The sequence below is a fragment of the Salvelinus sp. IW2-2015 genome, linkage group LG27 (genome assembly GCF_002910315.2).
Source record: "Salvelinus sp. IW2-2015 linkage group LG27, ASM291031v2, whole genome shotgun sequence".
Lineage (NCBI taxonomy): Eukaryota > Metazoa > Chordata > Actinopteri > Salmoniformes > Salmonidae > Salvelinus > Salvelinus sp. IW2-2015.
Window position 1 is genome coordinate 2,765,795 of NC_036867.1, and position 17,635 is coordinate 2,783,429.

The 17,635-nt window shown below is 40.9% G+C and overlaps 1 protein-coding gene across 1 annotated transcript in view; it reads right to left on the reverse strand.

Annotated features, from left to right (window-relative positions):
• The window catches only part of LOC111953535 (nebulette), a 43,802-nt gene that overhangs the window by 19,576 nt on the left and 6,591 nt on the right, over positions 1–17,635 (reverse strand). The window contains exons 8-25 of the mRNA XM_070435667.1: positions 12,372–12,482; positions 11,845–11,949; positions 11,488–11,598; positions 11,273–11,383; positions 10,855–10,962; positions 10,392–10,502; positions 10,124–10,234; positions 9,820–9,930; positions 9,302–9,412; positions 9,062–9,172; positions 8,845–8,955; positions 6,974–7,081; positions 6,598–6,708; positions 6,403–6,513; positions 4,860–4,970; positions 4,084–4,185; positions 1,549–1,647; positions 887–1,000 (exon numbers count right to left, since the gene is read on the reverse strand). Of these exons, the coding sequence (XP_070291768.1) occupies positions 887–1,000; positions 1,549–1,647; positions 4,084–4,185; positions 4,860–4,970; positions 6,403–6,513; positions 6,598–6,708; positions 6,974–7,081; positions 8,845–8,955; positions 9,062–9,172; positions 9,302–9,412; positions 9,820–9,930; positions 10,124–10,234; positions 10,392–10,502; positions 10,855–10,962; positions 11,273–11,383; positions 11,488–11,598; positions 11,845–11,949; positions 12,372–12,482 (1,968 nt within the window). The remainder of the gene's footprint in view (positions 1–886; positions 1,001–1,548; positions 1,648–4,083; positions 4,186–4,859; positions 4,971–6,402; positions 6,514–6,597; positions 6,709–6,973; positions 7,082–8,844; positions 8,956–9,061; positions 9,173–9,301; positions 9,413–9,819; positions 9,931–10,123; positions 10,235–10,391; positions 10,503–10,854; positions 10,963–11,272; positions 11,384–11,487; positions 11,599–11,844; positions 11,950–12,371; positions 12,483–17,635) is intronic.

Below are 17,635 nucleotides of genomic sequence, written 5' to 3' on the forward strand. Positions count from 1 at the left end.
AGTCAATGAGGTAGCTACTGGGATGTTAATTTCAAAGCCTACCTGTCAAACTCTAGCGCCTCTTTGCTTGACATCATGGGTGAAATCAAAGAAATCAGCCAAGACCTCAGAAAAAAATTGTAACCTCACAAGTCTGCTTCATCCTTGGAGCAATTTCAAAATGCCTGAATTACACGTTCATCTGTACAAACAATATACCAAAGTATAAACACCATGGGACCACGCAACGTCATACCTCAGAAGGAGATGTCTGTCTCCTTGAGATGAATTACTTTGTGCAAAAGTGCAAATCAATTCCCAGAACAACAGCAAGGACGCTTGTGAAGATCTGGAGAAAACCGGGACAAACAGTATCTATATACCCCCTCCCAGTAAAACGAGTCCATTACATCAAACTGAAATGCAATTCAGCAGGAAAGAAGCACTGTCCAAAAACCGCCAATAATTACTAAATCCCTTAAACTTATCTTCAGTTACACCAGCTCTGTCAGGAGGAATGGGCCAAAATTCACCCAACTTATTGTGGGAAGCTTGTGGAAGACTACCGGAAACGTTTGACCCAAGTTAAACAATTTAAAGGCAATGCTACCAAATACTAATTGAGTGTATGTAAATTTCTGACCCACTGGGAATGTGATGGAAGAAATAAAAGCTGAAATAGATCATTCTCTCTACTATTATTCTGACATTTCACATTCTCAAAATAAAGTGGTGATCCTAACTGACCTAAAACAAGGGATTTTTACCAGGATTAAATGTCAGGAATTGTGAAAAACTGAGTTTAAATATATTTGGCTATGGTGTATGTAAACTTCCGACTTCAACTGTAAGTGCACCACGTGACTGAGGTATCTGTGGGGACGGACAGGGCGCGTTGGAGACCCACCTGGCTGGTGAGAGCATGGGCAGCCTGTGTGTGTTTGAAGGACACACAGTTGCTGGGGTTGTACTGGGGCTTCTGACCCTTGAACTCCCTCTCAAACTTCTCCTTGTAGTGCACCTGATGTGTGTTATGAGTGTGTGTGTGTGAGAGAGTGAGACAGAGATAGAGATATGTGAGTGCACACAGCGACAGCAGAAATTATGAGGCACACACACCATTACCCCCTTATCCACCCATCATTCTCCCCCTCAGCAATCCACCTCCCCCTTCAGCTCTCTGCCCAGCAGTCATGACAAAGCACGTCTGTAATGCTAAACCAGGGGACCCAGCAGGTCTGGGACCAGGCCAGGCATGAATGTCCTTTCATTAAACAGTGGCAGAAGGACAGAACACTAAACACTACATGGCCCCGTCTCAATAAAATTGTCTCCTTCCCTTGTCTCATTAACAGTGGCAGAAGGGTATGTCAGAACAGTATTGAGATGCATGGTTTTGTCGCAATACACTTAAACCATCTCCTTTCATTGTATCCTTTCCTTAGCTCCTTCCCTTTATGGTTGGAGACAAACTAATTCTCCAGTCAATGGTTCAATACCTGGTTATAAAATGTAAAACAGTAGTAGACACACAAACACATATATATATGGAATGTTTTATTATCTTACCAGGCTAGCGAGTTTGGAGGCCACTTTGGCATGCTCAATATCAGATCTTCCCAGGACATCATTGTAGATTTCATGCTTAGTTTTACTCCTATAGGACACCTGTGAACCAGAGGAACCAGAGAAACAAGGGCAAGCAAAGACACACTATGAAAGGGCTAACTTTGCTATTCAGTATGTATTCTCTCAGTGTTATGTTCATGGGCTTCTCCCTAAATGACGCAGACTGTGTGTATGAGAGAGAGATCCCAGCTAGGGACCAGGACTGGGACTGTCGATGTGGTGGTAGAGCAGTGGAGGTGTTGAATATTTGATGAGTGCTGCTACCCACACACACTGCCTCACCCACATAGCACAAGCAAAGTTGTGTCCCCCACTGTAAACAAACTGCCACTTTGAAGGCTTAATGAAGCCTTCATAAACCCTTTATAAGACCTATAAAGATGTTTCAGACATTATTCACAAGCAGTTATCATATGCTATATAAAGGGTGGCAATAAAGTTTACAGCAGAACACACGATGAAAGGTCCTTTTATCACCATTATGTAGTCAGACTTTGCTTAGACATGAATCGTTAACAATCTAAAGTTCTTTTAGAGTGTGACCCTCGTCTAGTCTTGGGACTAGAGTGAGGTAAATCAACACCATGTCCAACACCTTTTCATTAAAAAAACTAAAGACTAAACAATAGAATATATATACAGTTGAAGTCAGAAGTTTACATACACCTTAGCCAAATACATTTAAACTCAGTTTTTCACAATTCCTGACATTTAATCAGAGTAAAAATTCCCTGTCTTAGGTCAGTTAGAATCACCACTTTATTTTAAGAATGTGAAATGTAAGAATAATAGTAGAGAGAATGATCTATTTCAGCTTTTATTTCTTTCATCACATTCCCAGTGGGTCTGAAGTTTATATACACTCAATTAGTATTTGGTAGCATTGCCTTTAAATTGTTTAACTTGGGTCAAAAGTTTTGGGTAGCCTTCCACAAGCTTGAGAATACGTTCTCATTTACAGCAACGACCTGGGGAACAGTTACTGAGAATACGTTCTCATTTACAGCAACGACCTGGGGAACAGTTACAGGGGAGAGGAGGGGGGTGAATGAGCCAATCATAAACTGGGGATTATTAGGTGACCGTGATGGTTTGAGCGCCAGAGGGAATTTAACTGAGTCAGAATTTAACTGAGTCAGGTTTGTAGGCCTCCTTGCTCGCACACGCTTTTTCAGTTCTGCCCACAAATTTTCTATAGGATTGAGGTCAGGGCTTTGTGATGGCCACTCCAATACCTTGACTTTGTTTTCCTTAAGCCATTTTGCCACAACTTTGGAAGTATGCTTGGGGTCATTGTCCATTTGGAAGACCCATTTGCGACCAAGCTTTAACTTCCTGACTGATGTCTTGAGATGTTGCTTCAATATATCCACATAATTTTCCTCCCTCATGATGCCATCTATTTTGTGAAGTGCACCAGTCCCTCCTGCAGCAAAGCGCCCCCACAACATGATGCTGCCACCCTCGTGCTTCACGGTTGGGATGGTGTTCTTCAGCTTGCAAGCCTCCCCCTTTTTCCTCCAAACATAATGATGGTCATTATGGCCAAACAGTTCTATTTTTTCCCCCACCAGACCAGAGGACATTTCCCCAAAAAGTATGATTTTCGTCCTTGTGCAGTTGCAAACCGTAGTCTGGCTTTTTTATGGCAGTTTTGGAGCAGTGGCTTCTTCCTTGCTGAGCGGCCTTTCAGGTTATGTCAATATAGGACTCGTTTTACTGTGCATATAGATACTTTTGTACCTGTTTCCTCCAGCATCTTCACCAAGGTCCTTTGCTGTTGTTCTGGGATTGATTTGCACTTTTTGCACAAAGTACGTTCATCTCTAGGAGACAGAATGCGTCTCCTTCCTGAGCGGTATGATGGCTGAGTGGTCCCATGGTGTTTATACTTGCGTACTATTGTTTGTACAGATGAACGTGGTACATTCAGGCATTTGGAAATTGCTCCCAAGGATGAACCAGACTTGTGGAGGTCTACAATTTTTTTTTGAAGTCGTGGCTGATTTCTTTTGATTTTCCCATGATGTCAAGCAAAGAGGCACTGAGTTTGAAGGTAGGCCTTGAAATACATCCACAGGTACACCTTCAATTGACTCAAATGATGTCAATTAGCCTATCAGAAGCTTCTAAAGCCATGACATAATTTTCTGGAATTTTCCAAGCTGTTTAAAGGCACAGTCAACTTAGTGTATGTAAACTTCTGACCCACTGGAATTGTGATAGTGAATTATAAGTGAAATAATCTGTCTGTAAACAATTGTTGGAAAAATGACTTGTGTCATGCACAAAGTAGATGTCCTAACCGACTTGCCAAAACTATAGTTTGTTAACAAGAAATGTATGGAGTGGTTGAAAAACAAGTTTTAATGACTCCAACCTAAGTGTATGTAAACTTATGACTTCAACTGTATCTATTATGTTGTATTTACTGTAAATGCACTTCATAAAAAGTTTGATTTGACATGAACTCACGTCGCTGGCCAGTTCAGTGGCCTGTTTGGCGTTCAGGATATCAGGTCTGTCCGCCAACGTGGTGAAATTGTGGTGTTCCTGTTTCCCTGTCCTGTAGTTGACCTGAAGGCAGGGAGGAAGGAAGGAAGTGTTAGGATTATTTGCGGAGCGATTCATTTTTTGCATTTCAGGGGCATTCATTCAATCATCATCATTTGTGTACTGTAACATTCTGTGTCAAAATGCAATGTCTCCTCACTGGCTGATATTTCTGTAACAGAGAGATTAAGCATAGTGATAGACATTAGAACGATCAATGGGAACGATCAGTCGGATCCTTTGGCCCACTTTTCCCTGGGTGATGTTGATGCATACTGACAACTCTCAAATGAGCAACGTGTCCAGAGGGCCCTCAGAATCCATTATGGGATATTGGCACACAAATATCCCTGACCTCAACCAAGCATGCAGAATGTGGAATCTGCATTTGTGTGCACTTAATTTGTCTATGGATTCATATCCATGTTGACTAAAACTTCAGACAAATGTATTTTATACAGCACAAGTGACAACTAGCTAGCCTAAACCAGAACATTTCACATGATTGTAGCTTGTGTGACCTACAGCGGTATAACAGTTACCGCTGCTGCCTTAGAGTACATGTAAGCCAGGTTCAAATCTGGCCAACTCCATTCTAACAAACCCTCTTCCTTACTGTCATGTCTCTCTTATTCACTATTTCTGCATTATAAACATAAAACAGTTTGTATCAGAGGAAATGCATTGTGGGTAATTACTTCACTCTGCTGTTTGTTGACTTCCATAGCGTGGGAGACCTCTGGTAAGGTCTCCATGGTGGTGTAACTGGACTGGCCTTTCTCCGCGTTGTACTTCTCCTTGTACAGTTTCTGGAGAGGACGACAGACCAGAGAGAAGGGCAAGAAAACCATTACATATTCAACGTGCTGACTACACGAGACCCTGGAACGGATACATCACCCACCCACACACAGTACACGAGATTCCCATCTGAGCGTGAATCATTTAGCAGGAGGGTGAACGTTAACAATATGCAGCTAAAGAATAACCGCTCGTTATCCAGGTATGATACCTCTGGTATGAACCAGTCACAAGGCACTGAGAGGTGATGGGCGCCAGTGTTATAGCTCTTTGGGAAATGGAGTGATGGAAGAAGAGATCAAGTGGGTTGTGTAGAAATACAAATCTGAATAATACACTAAGCATAGGTTGATCACCTCAAACCTCTGATCGGTGTTAGGGAGAGAGATACAGACAGAGACAGAGAGCGGACTGAGCCAGACAGAGACAGAGACAGAGAGAGACAGAGACAGAGACAGACTGGACAGAGACAGAGACAGAGTGGACGGAGACAGAGTGGACAGAGACAGAGTGAACAGAGACAGAGACAGAGTGGACAGAGACAGAGACAGAGTGGACAGAGACAGAGACAGAGAGTGGACAGAGACAGAGACAGAGAGGAGACAGAGAGTGGACTGAGACAGAGAGTGGACTGAGACAGAGAGTGGACGAGACAGAGAGTGGACTGAGACAGAGAGTGGACTGAGAGACAGACAGAGAGTGGACTGAGAGAGAGTGGACAGAGACAGAGACTGAGAAAGACTGAGCCAATGAGAGAGAGAGACAGAGAGACAGAGACCAGACTGAGCTAGAGAGAGACAGAGAGAGACAGACAGAGACAGACTAAGCAAATCAGAGAGAGACAGAGAGAGACAGTGGACTGAGACAGACAGAGACTGAGACAGATAAATACTGAGCCAATGAGAGAGACAGAGACAGACAGAGAGAGAGACTGAGCCCGACAGAGAGTGGACTGAGACAGACAGAGACAGAGATAGAGCGAGACAGACAGAGACAGAGATAGAGCGAGACAGACAGAGACAGAGATAGAGCGAGACAGACAGAGACAGACTGAGCCCGACAGAGAGTGGACTGAGACAGACAGAGGGGGTGTGTCTGGGTCTGGGCCAGTGGGTCTGCCTGCAGAACAGTAGACATCACAGCTGTTCCCCTCAGCCTCACGCCTGGTTGGGCACCTTGATACCCACTCCCCTGTCCAATCCATTGGCACTGTAAAGTATTAGGGGTAAGGGATTGGTTGTGCTGTGTGATCCACTCAAATTACAGGGCATTCCACCTGGACTTCTGTATGAGCACTGATCCAGCATATAGTTATACTATCCTCCTTTAGCAGGTGTCTCAGACTTGATGATATTCAGGTATATCATAGCATCAAGCTGGACACAAAAAAACTGACAGAAACATGGACTACAGCTGTGGACCAGATACTGGCATGCTTACATCACTCTGGTGCTTTGCCACTTCTTTAGCAAATGCAGTCTCAATGGTCTGGGGCATCTGTGAGTACAGACTGTGGCCCGTGTCCTTCCTACCCTCTTCTTTGTAGCTTTTCTGAAACAAGAAGGGAACCTCATGGCACATACTGTTTGACAATATTTATTATTAACAACGCACCCACCCACCCACACAGTATACCTGGCTGTAGAGCTGGGAGAGCTCTTTGGCATGCTGGATCTCACTGGTCTGGGGCATGAGGGAGTACAGAGAGTTGCCCATCTCCCTTTTCCCAGCTTCTTTGTATTTCCTCTGAAAACAACAACAACATTGTGAACTCTTCGTGGCTCTGATGATCCTTCCTCTCAACTCCACCAAGAACCCATCTAGAACCAATCAGCTTGAGAGAAAACTCAGAGCATAGAAGCAACATAGAAGCAATATTTTAGCTATTTGATGCTGGCTGCAGTAGTTGATATGGTAAGTCTATGACTAACATAGAGCCATTCTGTAGGAGTGTGATTGAAGCTGCTGGTTTTTCATCACACAGTTAGTAGAACAACGCTGTGAGCCGCACCTGAGAGATTTCTTGAGACATTTCTTTAGCAAACTTGGTCTCCATGGTTTCAGGCAGTAGTGCGTACAAGCAATTGGAATGTTCCTGGGTGTCACTTTTGTAATTTTGCTGAAAATCAAAAAGGATACCCCCCAAAAACCCAACGAGAATGTTTGAAAAATATACACCATCCTATGTACAGTTGAAGTCGGAAGTTTACATACACCTTAGCCAAATACATTTAAACTCAGTTTTTCACAATTCCTGACATTTAATCAGAGTAAAAATTCCCTGTTTTAGGTCAGTTAGGATCACCACTTTATTTTAAGAATGAGAAATGTCAGAATAATAGCAGAGAGAATTATTTATTTTCTGCTTTTATTTCTTTCATCACATTCCCAGTGGGTCAGAAGTTTACATACACTCAATTAGTATTTGGCAGCATTGCCTTTAAATTGTTTAACTTGGGTCAAACGTTTCAGGTAGCCTTCCACAAGCTTCCCACAATAAGTTGGGTGAATTTTGGCTCATTCCTCCTGACAGAGCTGGTGTAACTGAGTCAGGTTTGTAGGCCTCCTTGCTCGCACACGCTTTCAGTTCTGCCCACAAATTTTCTATGGGATTGAGGTCAGGGCTTTGTGATAACCACTCCAATACCTTGACTTTGCTGTCCTTAAGCCATAACTTTGGAAACTGTCTCTTATACACATCTAGATGTGTATAAGAGACAGGTGTTTTTCGGCTTGCAAGCCTCCCCCTTTTTCCTCCAAACATAACGATGGTCAATATGGCCAAACAGTTCTATTTTTGTTTCATCAGACCAGAGGACATTTCTCCAAAAAATACGATCTTTGTCCCCATGTGCAGTTGCAAACCGTAGTCTGGCTTTTTATGGCGGTTTTGGAGCAGTGGCTTCTTCCTTGCTGAGCGGCCTTTCAGGTTATGTCAATATAGGACTCTTTTTACTGTGGATATCGATACTTTTGTACCTGTTTCCTCCAGCATCTTCACAAGGTCCTTTGCTGTTGTTCTGGGATTGACTTGCACTATTCGCACCAAAGTACGTTCATCTCTAGAAGACAGAACACGTCTCCTTCCTGAGCGGTATGGTGATGACTGAGTGGTCCCATGGTGTTTATACTTGCGTACTATTGTTTGTACAGATGAACGTGGTACATTCAGGCATTTGGAAATTGCTCCCAAGGATGAACCAGACTTGTAGAGGTCTACAATTTGTTTCTGAAGTCTTGGCTAATTTCTTTTGATTTTCCAATGATGTCAAGCAAAGAGGCACCGAGTTTGAAGGTAGGACCTTGAAATACATCCACAGGTACACCTCCAATTGACTCAAATTATGTCAATTAGCCTATCAGAAGCTTCTAAAGCCATGACATCATTTTCTGGAATTTTCCATGCTGTTTAAAAGCAGTCAACTTAGTGTATGTAAACTTCTGACCCACTGGAGTTGCGATACAGTGAATTATAAGTGAAATAATCTGTCTGTAAACAATTGTTGGAAATATTACTTGTGTCATGCACAAAGTAGATGTCCTAACCGACTTGCCAAAACTATAGTTTGTTAACAAGAAATTTGTGGAGTGGTTGAAAAACGAGTTTTAATGACGCCAAGCTGAGTGTATGTAAACTTCCGACTTCAACTGTATATCTTTTTCAAGAACACATACATTAAAATCTACAGTACATATGATCTGAAAATGCATATATTACACAGCATATATTTTCTTCATAAAATGTTTTGTAAAATATACCATGTATATATTTTCACACAAATAGAAATATAGAGTACATTTGATTTTTAAATGCACGTACAAAACGTATAGTGCATACACTCAGAGTCAAGACATATTGACACACGTGCGTGCCTAGTTTACCTCGCTCTGCATTTCTGAAATCTGTTTGGCAAACTCTATCTCCTTTGTCCCCGGCAGCTGGGAGAAAATGCTGCTGGATATCTCCTGTTTCCCTTTCTGTTTGTATTTATTCTGAAAGACACAACAAGACTCAGCAGCTCAGAACAAAACTGCCATTTGATCTTGTATCAGTCCATTATCATAGCCTGTTGTATTACAGTAACATCCATCCACCCACCTCACTCTGCAGTTCTGTCACTGTTTTAGCAAACTGAATCTCAGTGGTTTCTGGAAGCTGAGAGTACAGGCAGGTCAAACTCTCCTTTTTACCACCTTCTTTGTACTTATTCTGGAGAAGAAGAGGTGTGTGTATGCTTCAATTTCAATGAAAAATGATTAAGAAATGCTGTTTTATTGGGAATGCTAATTTCGTACAACGGAGGACACCTGAGACTGATAACATTGTTGACTTGTCTACCTCACTCTGTAACAGAGAAGCCTCTTTGGCGTGCTGGGTATCCATAGTCTCTGGTAACAGGGCGTAGAGACAACTGGAGGCCTCTTTCTTCCCTGCCTCCTTATATTTAGTCTGCGACGCAATGAAAACAATCATGTTATTTCTGAATTTCCTTGTCAGCACACGAACTGTTATCAAATAGAGATGATATCTACCATATCTATTTATCAGCTGTGTTTTCCAACTCCGGTCCTCCAGTACCCCAACAGCACACATTTTTGTTGTAGCCCCAGACAAACTCACCTGATTCAACTAATTGAAGGTTTGATGATTAGTTGACAAGTTGAATCAGGTGTGCTTGTCCTGAGCTACAACAAAAAATGTGTACTGTTGGTGTTACTGGAGAACTGGAGTTGGTAAATACTGCCATACAGTGTGGTCATTGGAACTTGCCTGAACATTATTATTGTTCAGTGTACTTGAGACAGCAACTAAATAGAAAGGAAGTGGCAAAACAATCAAGAGCGTCCAAGTCTAACCTCACTCTGAAGTTCGGTCACAGCCTTCACAAACTGGGTCTGTTTGGTCTCTGGTAGTTGAGAGTAAATGCAGCTAGAGATACTCTTCTTACCTTCCTCTTTGTACTTGTTCTAGGACACCAATGGGAAGAAACACAGAATTTGACTCAGTTTGAGTTTTGGATTTAGACACTGGGGATCTGTAGAGAGTGTTGTTAGTCAGGTGTTATTGGGGGTGACTTAGAAATAATCAATAATATAATCAATAATAAAAACTTTCACTGTCACTAGTGTTAAGCCGAAGCTTTGGCTGTTTGCTCTTTACCTCGCTCTGTAGGTCAGAGACTTTGGCAGCAAACTGGGTCTCTGTAGTCTGGGGGAGCTGAGAGTACAGACTACTGGACTGGGTCAGTTTCACATTCTCCTTGTACTTGTTCTGGAAAGACAACAAATTGGAACCCTCATTAAGCCCTAGGATGATATTTTCACTTAGCACAGCATTTATTTCAAAATGAGTAAGTACGGTTAAAAACACCGCCTTTATGTGCATCTTAGAATTGGTGGAATGTAGTATGAGGCACATAGACCTTTACCTCACTCTGTAGCTGGGAAGCCTCTTTGGCGTGCTGGGTCTCCAAAGTCTCTGGTAAGGTGGAGTAGAGAGAAGTGGAGGCCTCTTTCTTCCCTGCCTCCTTGTATTTAGACTAGAAGACAAAATACGACATGATATTATCTCACATAATAGGTAACGAGTAAGTTCTTATTTCAACATTGACATACAACTTATGAATTATAATGTGCTGAATAAAATTTTCCTCTTTTCAACGACTTGCTGAATGCGCTTCCCGCAATAAACATTGTCACTCTATCTTATCACCGTCTCTTTCACCACTTAAGAAGAGAGCGTAGAGAGACATGCTTATCAATAAGGTAGGTTGTCTACGTCTATTTAAGAGAGGAGATAGAGGAGGCATCTACTGTGATACCATGCAGGAGTGTGATGGAAGCTGCTGGTTTGTCATCACACAGTTAGTAGAACAACACTGTGAGCCCCACCTGAGAGATTTCTTGAGACATTTCTTTAGCGAACTTGGTCTCCATGGTTTCAGGCAGTAGTGCGTACAAGCAATTGGAATGTTCCTGGGTGTCACTTTTGTAATTTTGCTGAAAGGTACAGAAAGTGTTGACAAAAATGAATAAATTATTTTTGTCAGGATTGAAAATCAAGATTAAACTGTTTCAGTTGGTAATGAGTGAATGCAAGGAGACACAAACAAATGATTCCTATAGTAACATGATCAAAATGAAGAACTACATGCACACACATTTTTTCTTTGTGAGTGTTTCAACTAGACATTAGAAGGAATATTTTACAACACATAACTTTTGTGGAACAGGTATAGATAGACATTCTACATTGACTGATCAAAGTGAAACAGTAAAGTAATCTGAGCAACAACAAAAAAAACTTTACCTCACTTCGGAATTCTGATTGCTGCTTGGCAAATTGTGTGTCCGCTGTTTCTGGCAGCAAGGAATACAGGGTGTTGGAAAGCTTCTGTTTACCATCCTCTTTGTATTTCACCTGAAAAACACATCTCTTTGATTTCTGTGGATCCAGGTAATGTGTCTTTTAAATGGATGTTTTTGCAAAAGGCTTGTTGGCATAAGTTTTTCATGATGCCTTACCTCACTATAAATATCACGGTGCTCTTTGGCTAGTTGGGTCTCTGTCGTTTCTGGAAGCAGGGAGTACAGAGAACTGGAGGCACCCTTTTTGCCTCCTTGCTTGTATTTCAGCTAGAGAAGGAAAAACAACGTCTATGGTGATCATGATGATTACGATCAGAAAACATATTTATTCTGAGGGATACTAGAGGATGTGAACAGCTGAAGATATCTATATGAGGCATAACGTCTTAATGTATGGAATACTGTATGTGTAATAAACTATACCTTAACCATATTTGTACACTACATATTAAAGTATACTGTATATAAGTGTATATGTGACGGTAGATGTGTAAAAGTACACTGTTAATCTACCTCACTCTGTAGCAGAGAAGCCTCTTTGGCGTGCTGGGTCTCCAAAGTCTCTGGTAAGGTGGCATAGAGAGATATTTGCTTCTTTACTGCCTCTCTATACTTTTTCTAAAACACAAAGTTATGTTTTTATTGTTTAGTTTCCAAGGTCTGCTACATCTTTACGTGCTCCCTAAAAGATTCCCACTCAAATCTTGAAAAAGTCGGTTACATTTTACGTAGACCATCTGTCATGGTCTACATAAAATTGTCATAATCATGACATATGTCTTAAACAATCATTACAGTTGATGTCAGTTTATTAAAACGTACTTTACACTCTCATTACACAATACATTTGTTTGCTCCGCCATTTAGCTGGTATAAACATCGTTGGTGTCATAACAGTGTAAAGTCAGTTGTCATAATCCGACACCAGCTGTCACGACTGTATTAATAATCTGTTGGGTGACATAGAACCTGACACTGTTGTTTAACCCATGATGAAAAGTTAAAGTAGTGTCACCAAAGTCTGTTATCTAAAGTCTTACCTCACTCTGGAGTTGGGAAACAGCTTTCAAAAACTGCGTCTCCTTGGTCTCTGCTAGTTGAGAGTAAACGCTTGTCGAAAGACTCCTTTTCCCATCTTCTTTATACTTGTTCTGATGGACATAAAAAAACATTACACTTGTTCCTTTAGATGATGTAACCAAATGATGACATGGATTGCATTGGTGCAAATAAGCCTAGTAGACAGAATCACAGTAAGATGATTTGAAGTGTTCTAGCTAGCTACCTCACTTTGGAGCTCTGTAAGCTCTCGGGCAAACTGGATCTCTATTGTGTCAGGAAGTTGAGAATACAAGGAAGTTGACATGTCCTGTTTGCCTCCCTCTTTATAGTTATTCTGTCAAAAAAAAGAAGTACTGAAATTTGTAAAAGCTCATTATCAGCCAGAAAAAAGTCATGATGCAAAAAAGCACTGGTAGCATATAATGCACTTGAATACAGACCCCATGAATGATGTGTGTGTGTGTGACTCACCTTGCTCTGTAGCTGGGAGGCCTCTTTGGCGTGCTGGGTCTCCAAAGTCTCTGGTAAGGTGGAGTAGAGCGAAATGGAGACCTGCTGCTTGCCTGCCTCCTTGTACTTGGCCTGCCGCCCACACACACACATTCATTTGCAAATCTCAGTTCTAGAGTCAGTGGCAATTATTGTCACCAATGACATTCACTGTCATTGGTGGTTGTTATCAGTTCCATACACATGGGCCTCGACTGTCCATCCTCCCTCTAAGTGTCTCCTCTTATCTCTCGACCTGCCTGTCTTTAAACTGACCCCCACAGCCCAAGCCAATACCCTACCACCGACCTGCCTGTTTTTAAACTGACCACCACAACCAAAGGCAATATCCTACCACCGACCTGCCTGTCTTTAAACTGACCCCCACAGCCCAAGCCAATACCCTACCACCAACCTGCCTGTTTTTAAACTGACCCCACAGCCCAAGCCAATACCCTACCACCAACCTGCCTGTTTTTAAACTGACCCCACAGCCCAAGNATACCCTACCACCAACCTGCCTGTTTTTAAACTGACCCCACAGCCCAAGCCAATACCCTACCATCAACCTGCCTGTTTTTAAACTGACCCCACAGCCCAAGCCAATACCCTACCACCAACCTGCCTGTTTTTAAACTGACCCCAATATCCTACCACCAAAATAGACCGTTCAACTTAGTCTCTGTTTAAAGTCTATGTTTTCATAAGGTCTCCATTTATGGCTATATTTCTTCCCCTATCCAAACTTCACCATGACATTCTAATAGCCTACAACTCCTTTATTAACTGTTTGCAATGCAGTAGTTTTGACTTAGCTACAACCAGCATAGTAAAGGCTTTCAGAAGAAATCAAGAAGAGGAATAATTCCACACACAAGCTACAAGTCACAAGCTACCCAATCAAATCTAAAAAGGTACATTTTTATATATATTTATTTCACCAAGATGGAGCAAGCTGTAACTGTTGGCCATGAAAAGCAAACGACATTTCAGGACAACAGCTTAGTTTGTGTGAGTGAAGTCGCTTTTTTTTAATCACACATTTTAAAACAACCCTGTGAGCCCCACCTGAGAGATTTCTTGAGTCATTTCTTTTGCGAACTTGGTCTCCATGGTTTCAGGCAGTAGTGCGTACAAGGTATCGGGCAGTTCCTCGATGTCTCTTTTGTACTTTAACTGGAAAAGTACAAAACATATCCCCAGAAGTTGAGAGAGCAAGTCATGTTTGGTACTGAGAAATTGAAAGGTTGTTAATAAACACAACTTGACATGGAAATACATGAAAGAAATTACTAAATCATTTCAGAAAAGTCACTTTTTTTGTGACATTCGTAAAGAGAGGAAACAAATTCACAAGAACCTGACAACAACACACGCATAACATTTTTTGCAAACGAGACTAAACTAGAAATAGTCAAATAGTTGATTTAGTGGTAAAACAGATGCTGTACCTCACTCTGTATTTCTGACATCTGTTTGGCAAACTGAGTGTCTGCTGTTTCCGGGAGTAGAGAATAAAGGCTTGAGGAAATGCCTTCTTTACTCTGCTTTTTATACTTCACCTAGAACAAAGTCATAATGCATGTTTCATGTCCCTATTTCAATAGGCACATAGGAAAACTATATTTAAATGCTTCTGTCTAATCAATAAATGTAATTGTTGACCAGTAAAATGGAGGACATGAGAGGAGGCAGAATCCACAGTATTTGGCTGTTGTGTTGGCATGACTATACTATTTTGTACCTCGCTCAGCATCTCAGAGTGCTCTTTGGCTAAATGAGTCTCTGCCGTCTCGGGGAGAACAGAGTAATGAGAACTGGACATCTCCCTTTTCCCGGCATCCTTGTATTTGAGCTAGAAAAGAGGAAGCAAAATCATAAATGTTTTATAGCACCTGATTAAAAGATAGCATTTCTAGCTACAACACAATATTGAATTACCAGAATTTAAATGTAATTACACCTCATAATTTTAACTTCATTAAGTCATTAGACTTCATAAAGTCATTAGAAAGTGTGTAGGACTAAATGGCGAAACCATAACTTCTCCTGAAGTCAAATTTTCACTTAGTCTCCCATTGATGGGTTAGCAGACAACACCATGAAAATGATGCGCACGCTTCAAATGGGGCAGAAGTTCATATGTTGTCGTGATTCTGGATGGCCAGATATCTAGCAACAATGACAAGAAACTGTCATGTGGGGAATCGTAGGTGTCTCATTTCAGCTTGTCTTATCTTGTTCTTGATACCATGTCTTGTTTTGAGGTGTTTTGACTGATGTCATGTTAATGCTAATAATATTAATATTAGCATTGACATGATATGAGTCAAAACATCTCTAAATAAGACATGGTATCAAGAACAAGATATTATGACCAAAATTCGTTAGCTAGCTAACCAACAACTGTAACGATGTATTTGAGAGACAACAAGTGCTCAATGTGCTAATGTATTTATGTTTTCAATAAACATTGGAGATAAAATATAGTTTACCTGTTGTAAACAAACTAAGACAACCCCGTCTGTTTTGCCCCATAGTTGAGAATGCGTCGGTTTTGTTGCTAAACAACCAACCCGTCTATAGACATCAATGCATTAATAAAATAAAATAATTGGAAGTCAGGGTTCGCCCCTACAGTAAGTGCTTATTTCATTAGCCGTGCTACTGATAAAGCAGAGATGTCCTATAAGTGTGGTGAGGGGACGTCAGTGTTCGTGCTGTAGACCTACTGTACTGTACCTGGCTCTGAAGCTGGGAGACCTGCTTGGCATGTTGGATCTCCAGAGTCTCTGGCAACACAGAGTAGAGAGACTTTGCCTTATTCTTCCCTGCCTTCTTGTACTTAGTCTGAAAGAAAATCATTCAAACCAATGCAGATAAACAACATATACTGTAATTGACTTCACCTCTATATCAGAGGTTTATCTTTGGCAAGAGCCATAAAATCTGGAAATTGCTTCTCTCACAAACATTGTCATTGAAGTACGAAAATCTATGTGAACCTCTTCTCACCTGACTTTGCAGTTCAGAAACATTTTTGACAAACTGGGTCTCCATGGTATCTGCTAGTACGGAATAGATGCTTTGGGACATACCCTTCTTCCCACTCTGTTTGTACTTGAGCTAAAGAAAAGACAATGAGTCCATGACGGATTTTAACATTAACTTAAAATTATACTTCCACAAATGACACGATTAAGTCGTATTTAGTTACTCTGCGGATAACGCTGATATATTCATAAAGATTTCTAAGTAGTCCTATAAAATTTGCAATGTTCCTATTAGCATTAATATTCATGTCTTTGAGGAAAATTTGTGCTCACCTCGCTCTGCATCTCTGTGAGCTCTCGAGCTCTCTCTGTCTCCATCGTCTCAGGGAGTTGAGAGTAAGCCGAACCAGAGAAGACTTTCTCACCTTTGTATTTGAGCTGGAAAACAAAGTAATGGATGTGAGTTGAGGTGGGCCTCCGTGCTTCAGCAAACAAAGTAAAGTAGAAGAGCTGCTGCTCAACAACAGAGACAGGAATAAAAACAAATAGGGCTTACCCTGAAGAAACTTCCAATAGTGTAGTTATTTATGGTAAAGGCATTGGAGCACTCAAATAACACAGGTAGAGATTTGCCTCATCTTAGAACGCTCAGGCTTTATTCCATTAGATGGACAGGTACACTGATGTTTGAAACTGATTTAATGGATGTTTGTCAGTAACAGGAAGGGTTTCCTCTGATTAGTTATGACGAAAAATGTAATGTACAGACATCAGATGGGCAGCTCATGTTCTTACCTCACTCTGTAGCTGGGAAGCCTCTTTGGCGTGCTGGGTCTCCAAAGTCTCTGGTAAGGTGGAGTAGAGAGAAGTGGAGGCCTCTTTCTTCCTGCTTCTTTGTATTTTGTCTGGAAAACAACAGCACAAAAGACACAGTGGTGTAAAAAGTATACAATTGTCATACTTGAGAAAAGTAAAGATACCTTAATATCAAATCAAAATCAAATCAAATATATTTATATAGCCCTTCGTACATCAGCTGATATCGCAAAGTGCTGTACAGAAACCCAGCCTAAAACCCCAAACAGCAAGCAATGCAGGTGTAGAAGCATTTAATAGAAATGACTCAAGTAAAAGTTCTCAGTAAAATACTACTTGAGTAAAAGTATTTGGTTTTAAATATACTTAAGTATCAAAAGTAAATGATCAAATATACTTAAGTATCAAAAGTAAAAATCATTTCGAAATCCTTATATTAAGCAACTAGACGGCACATATTTTCTTGTTTTTTATTTATTTACGGATGCCGGCAGGACGCCCAACACTCAGACATCATTTACAAACGAAGCATGTGTTTAGTGAGTCCACCAGATAAGAGGCTGCAGGGATGACCAGTTATGTTCTTTTGATGTGTGTGTGTGAATTTGACAATTTTATTGTCCTGCTCAGCATTCAAATGTAATGTGTATTTTTGGCTGCCAGGAAAAATGTATGGAGTAAAAACGACATAATTTTCTTTAGGAATGTAGTGAAGTAAAATTTGTCAAAAACATAAATAATAAAGTCAGATACTGAAAAAACCTACCTAAGTAGTACTTCCAAGTATTTTTACTTTACACCACGCTATTTTTGTAGACATAATAAAAATGTACAGGTATTCTCTGACTAAAATACATTTTTTGTACATGAAGATTGCTAAAGTAAAAGGATAAATGTTTCTGTGTTTCCCTTGGAAGGGAATTCCTCATTCTCTGGCTTCAGTT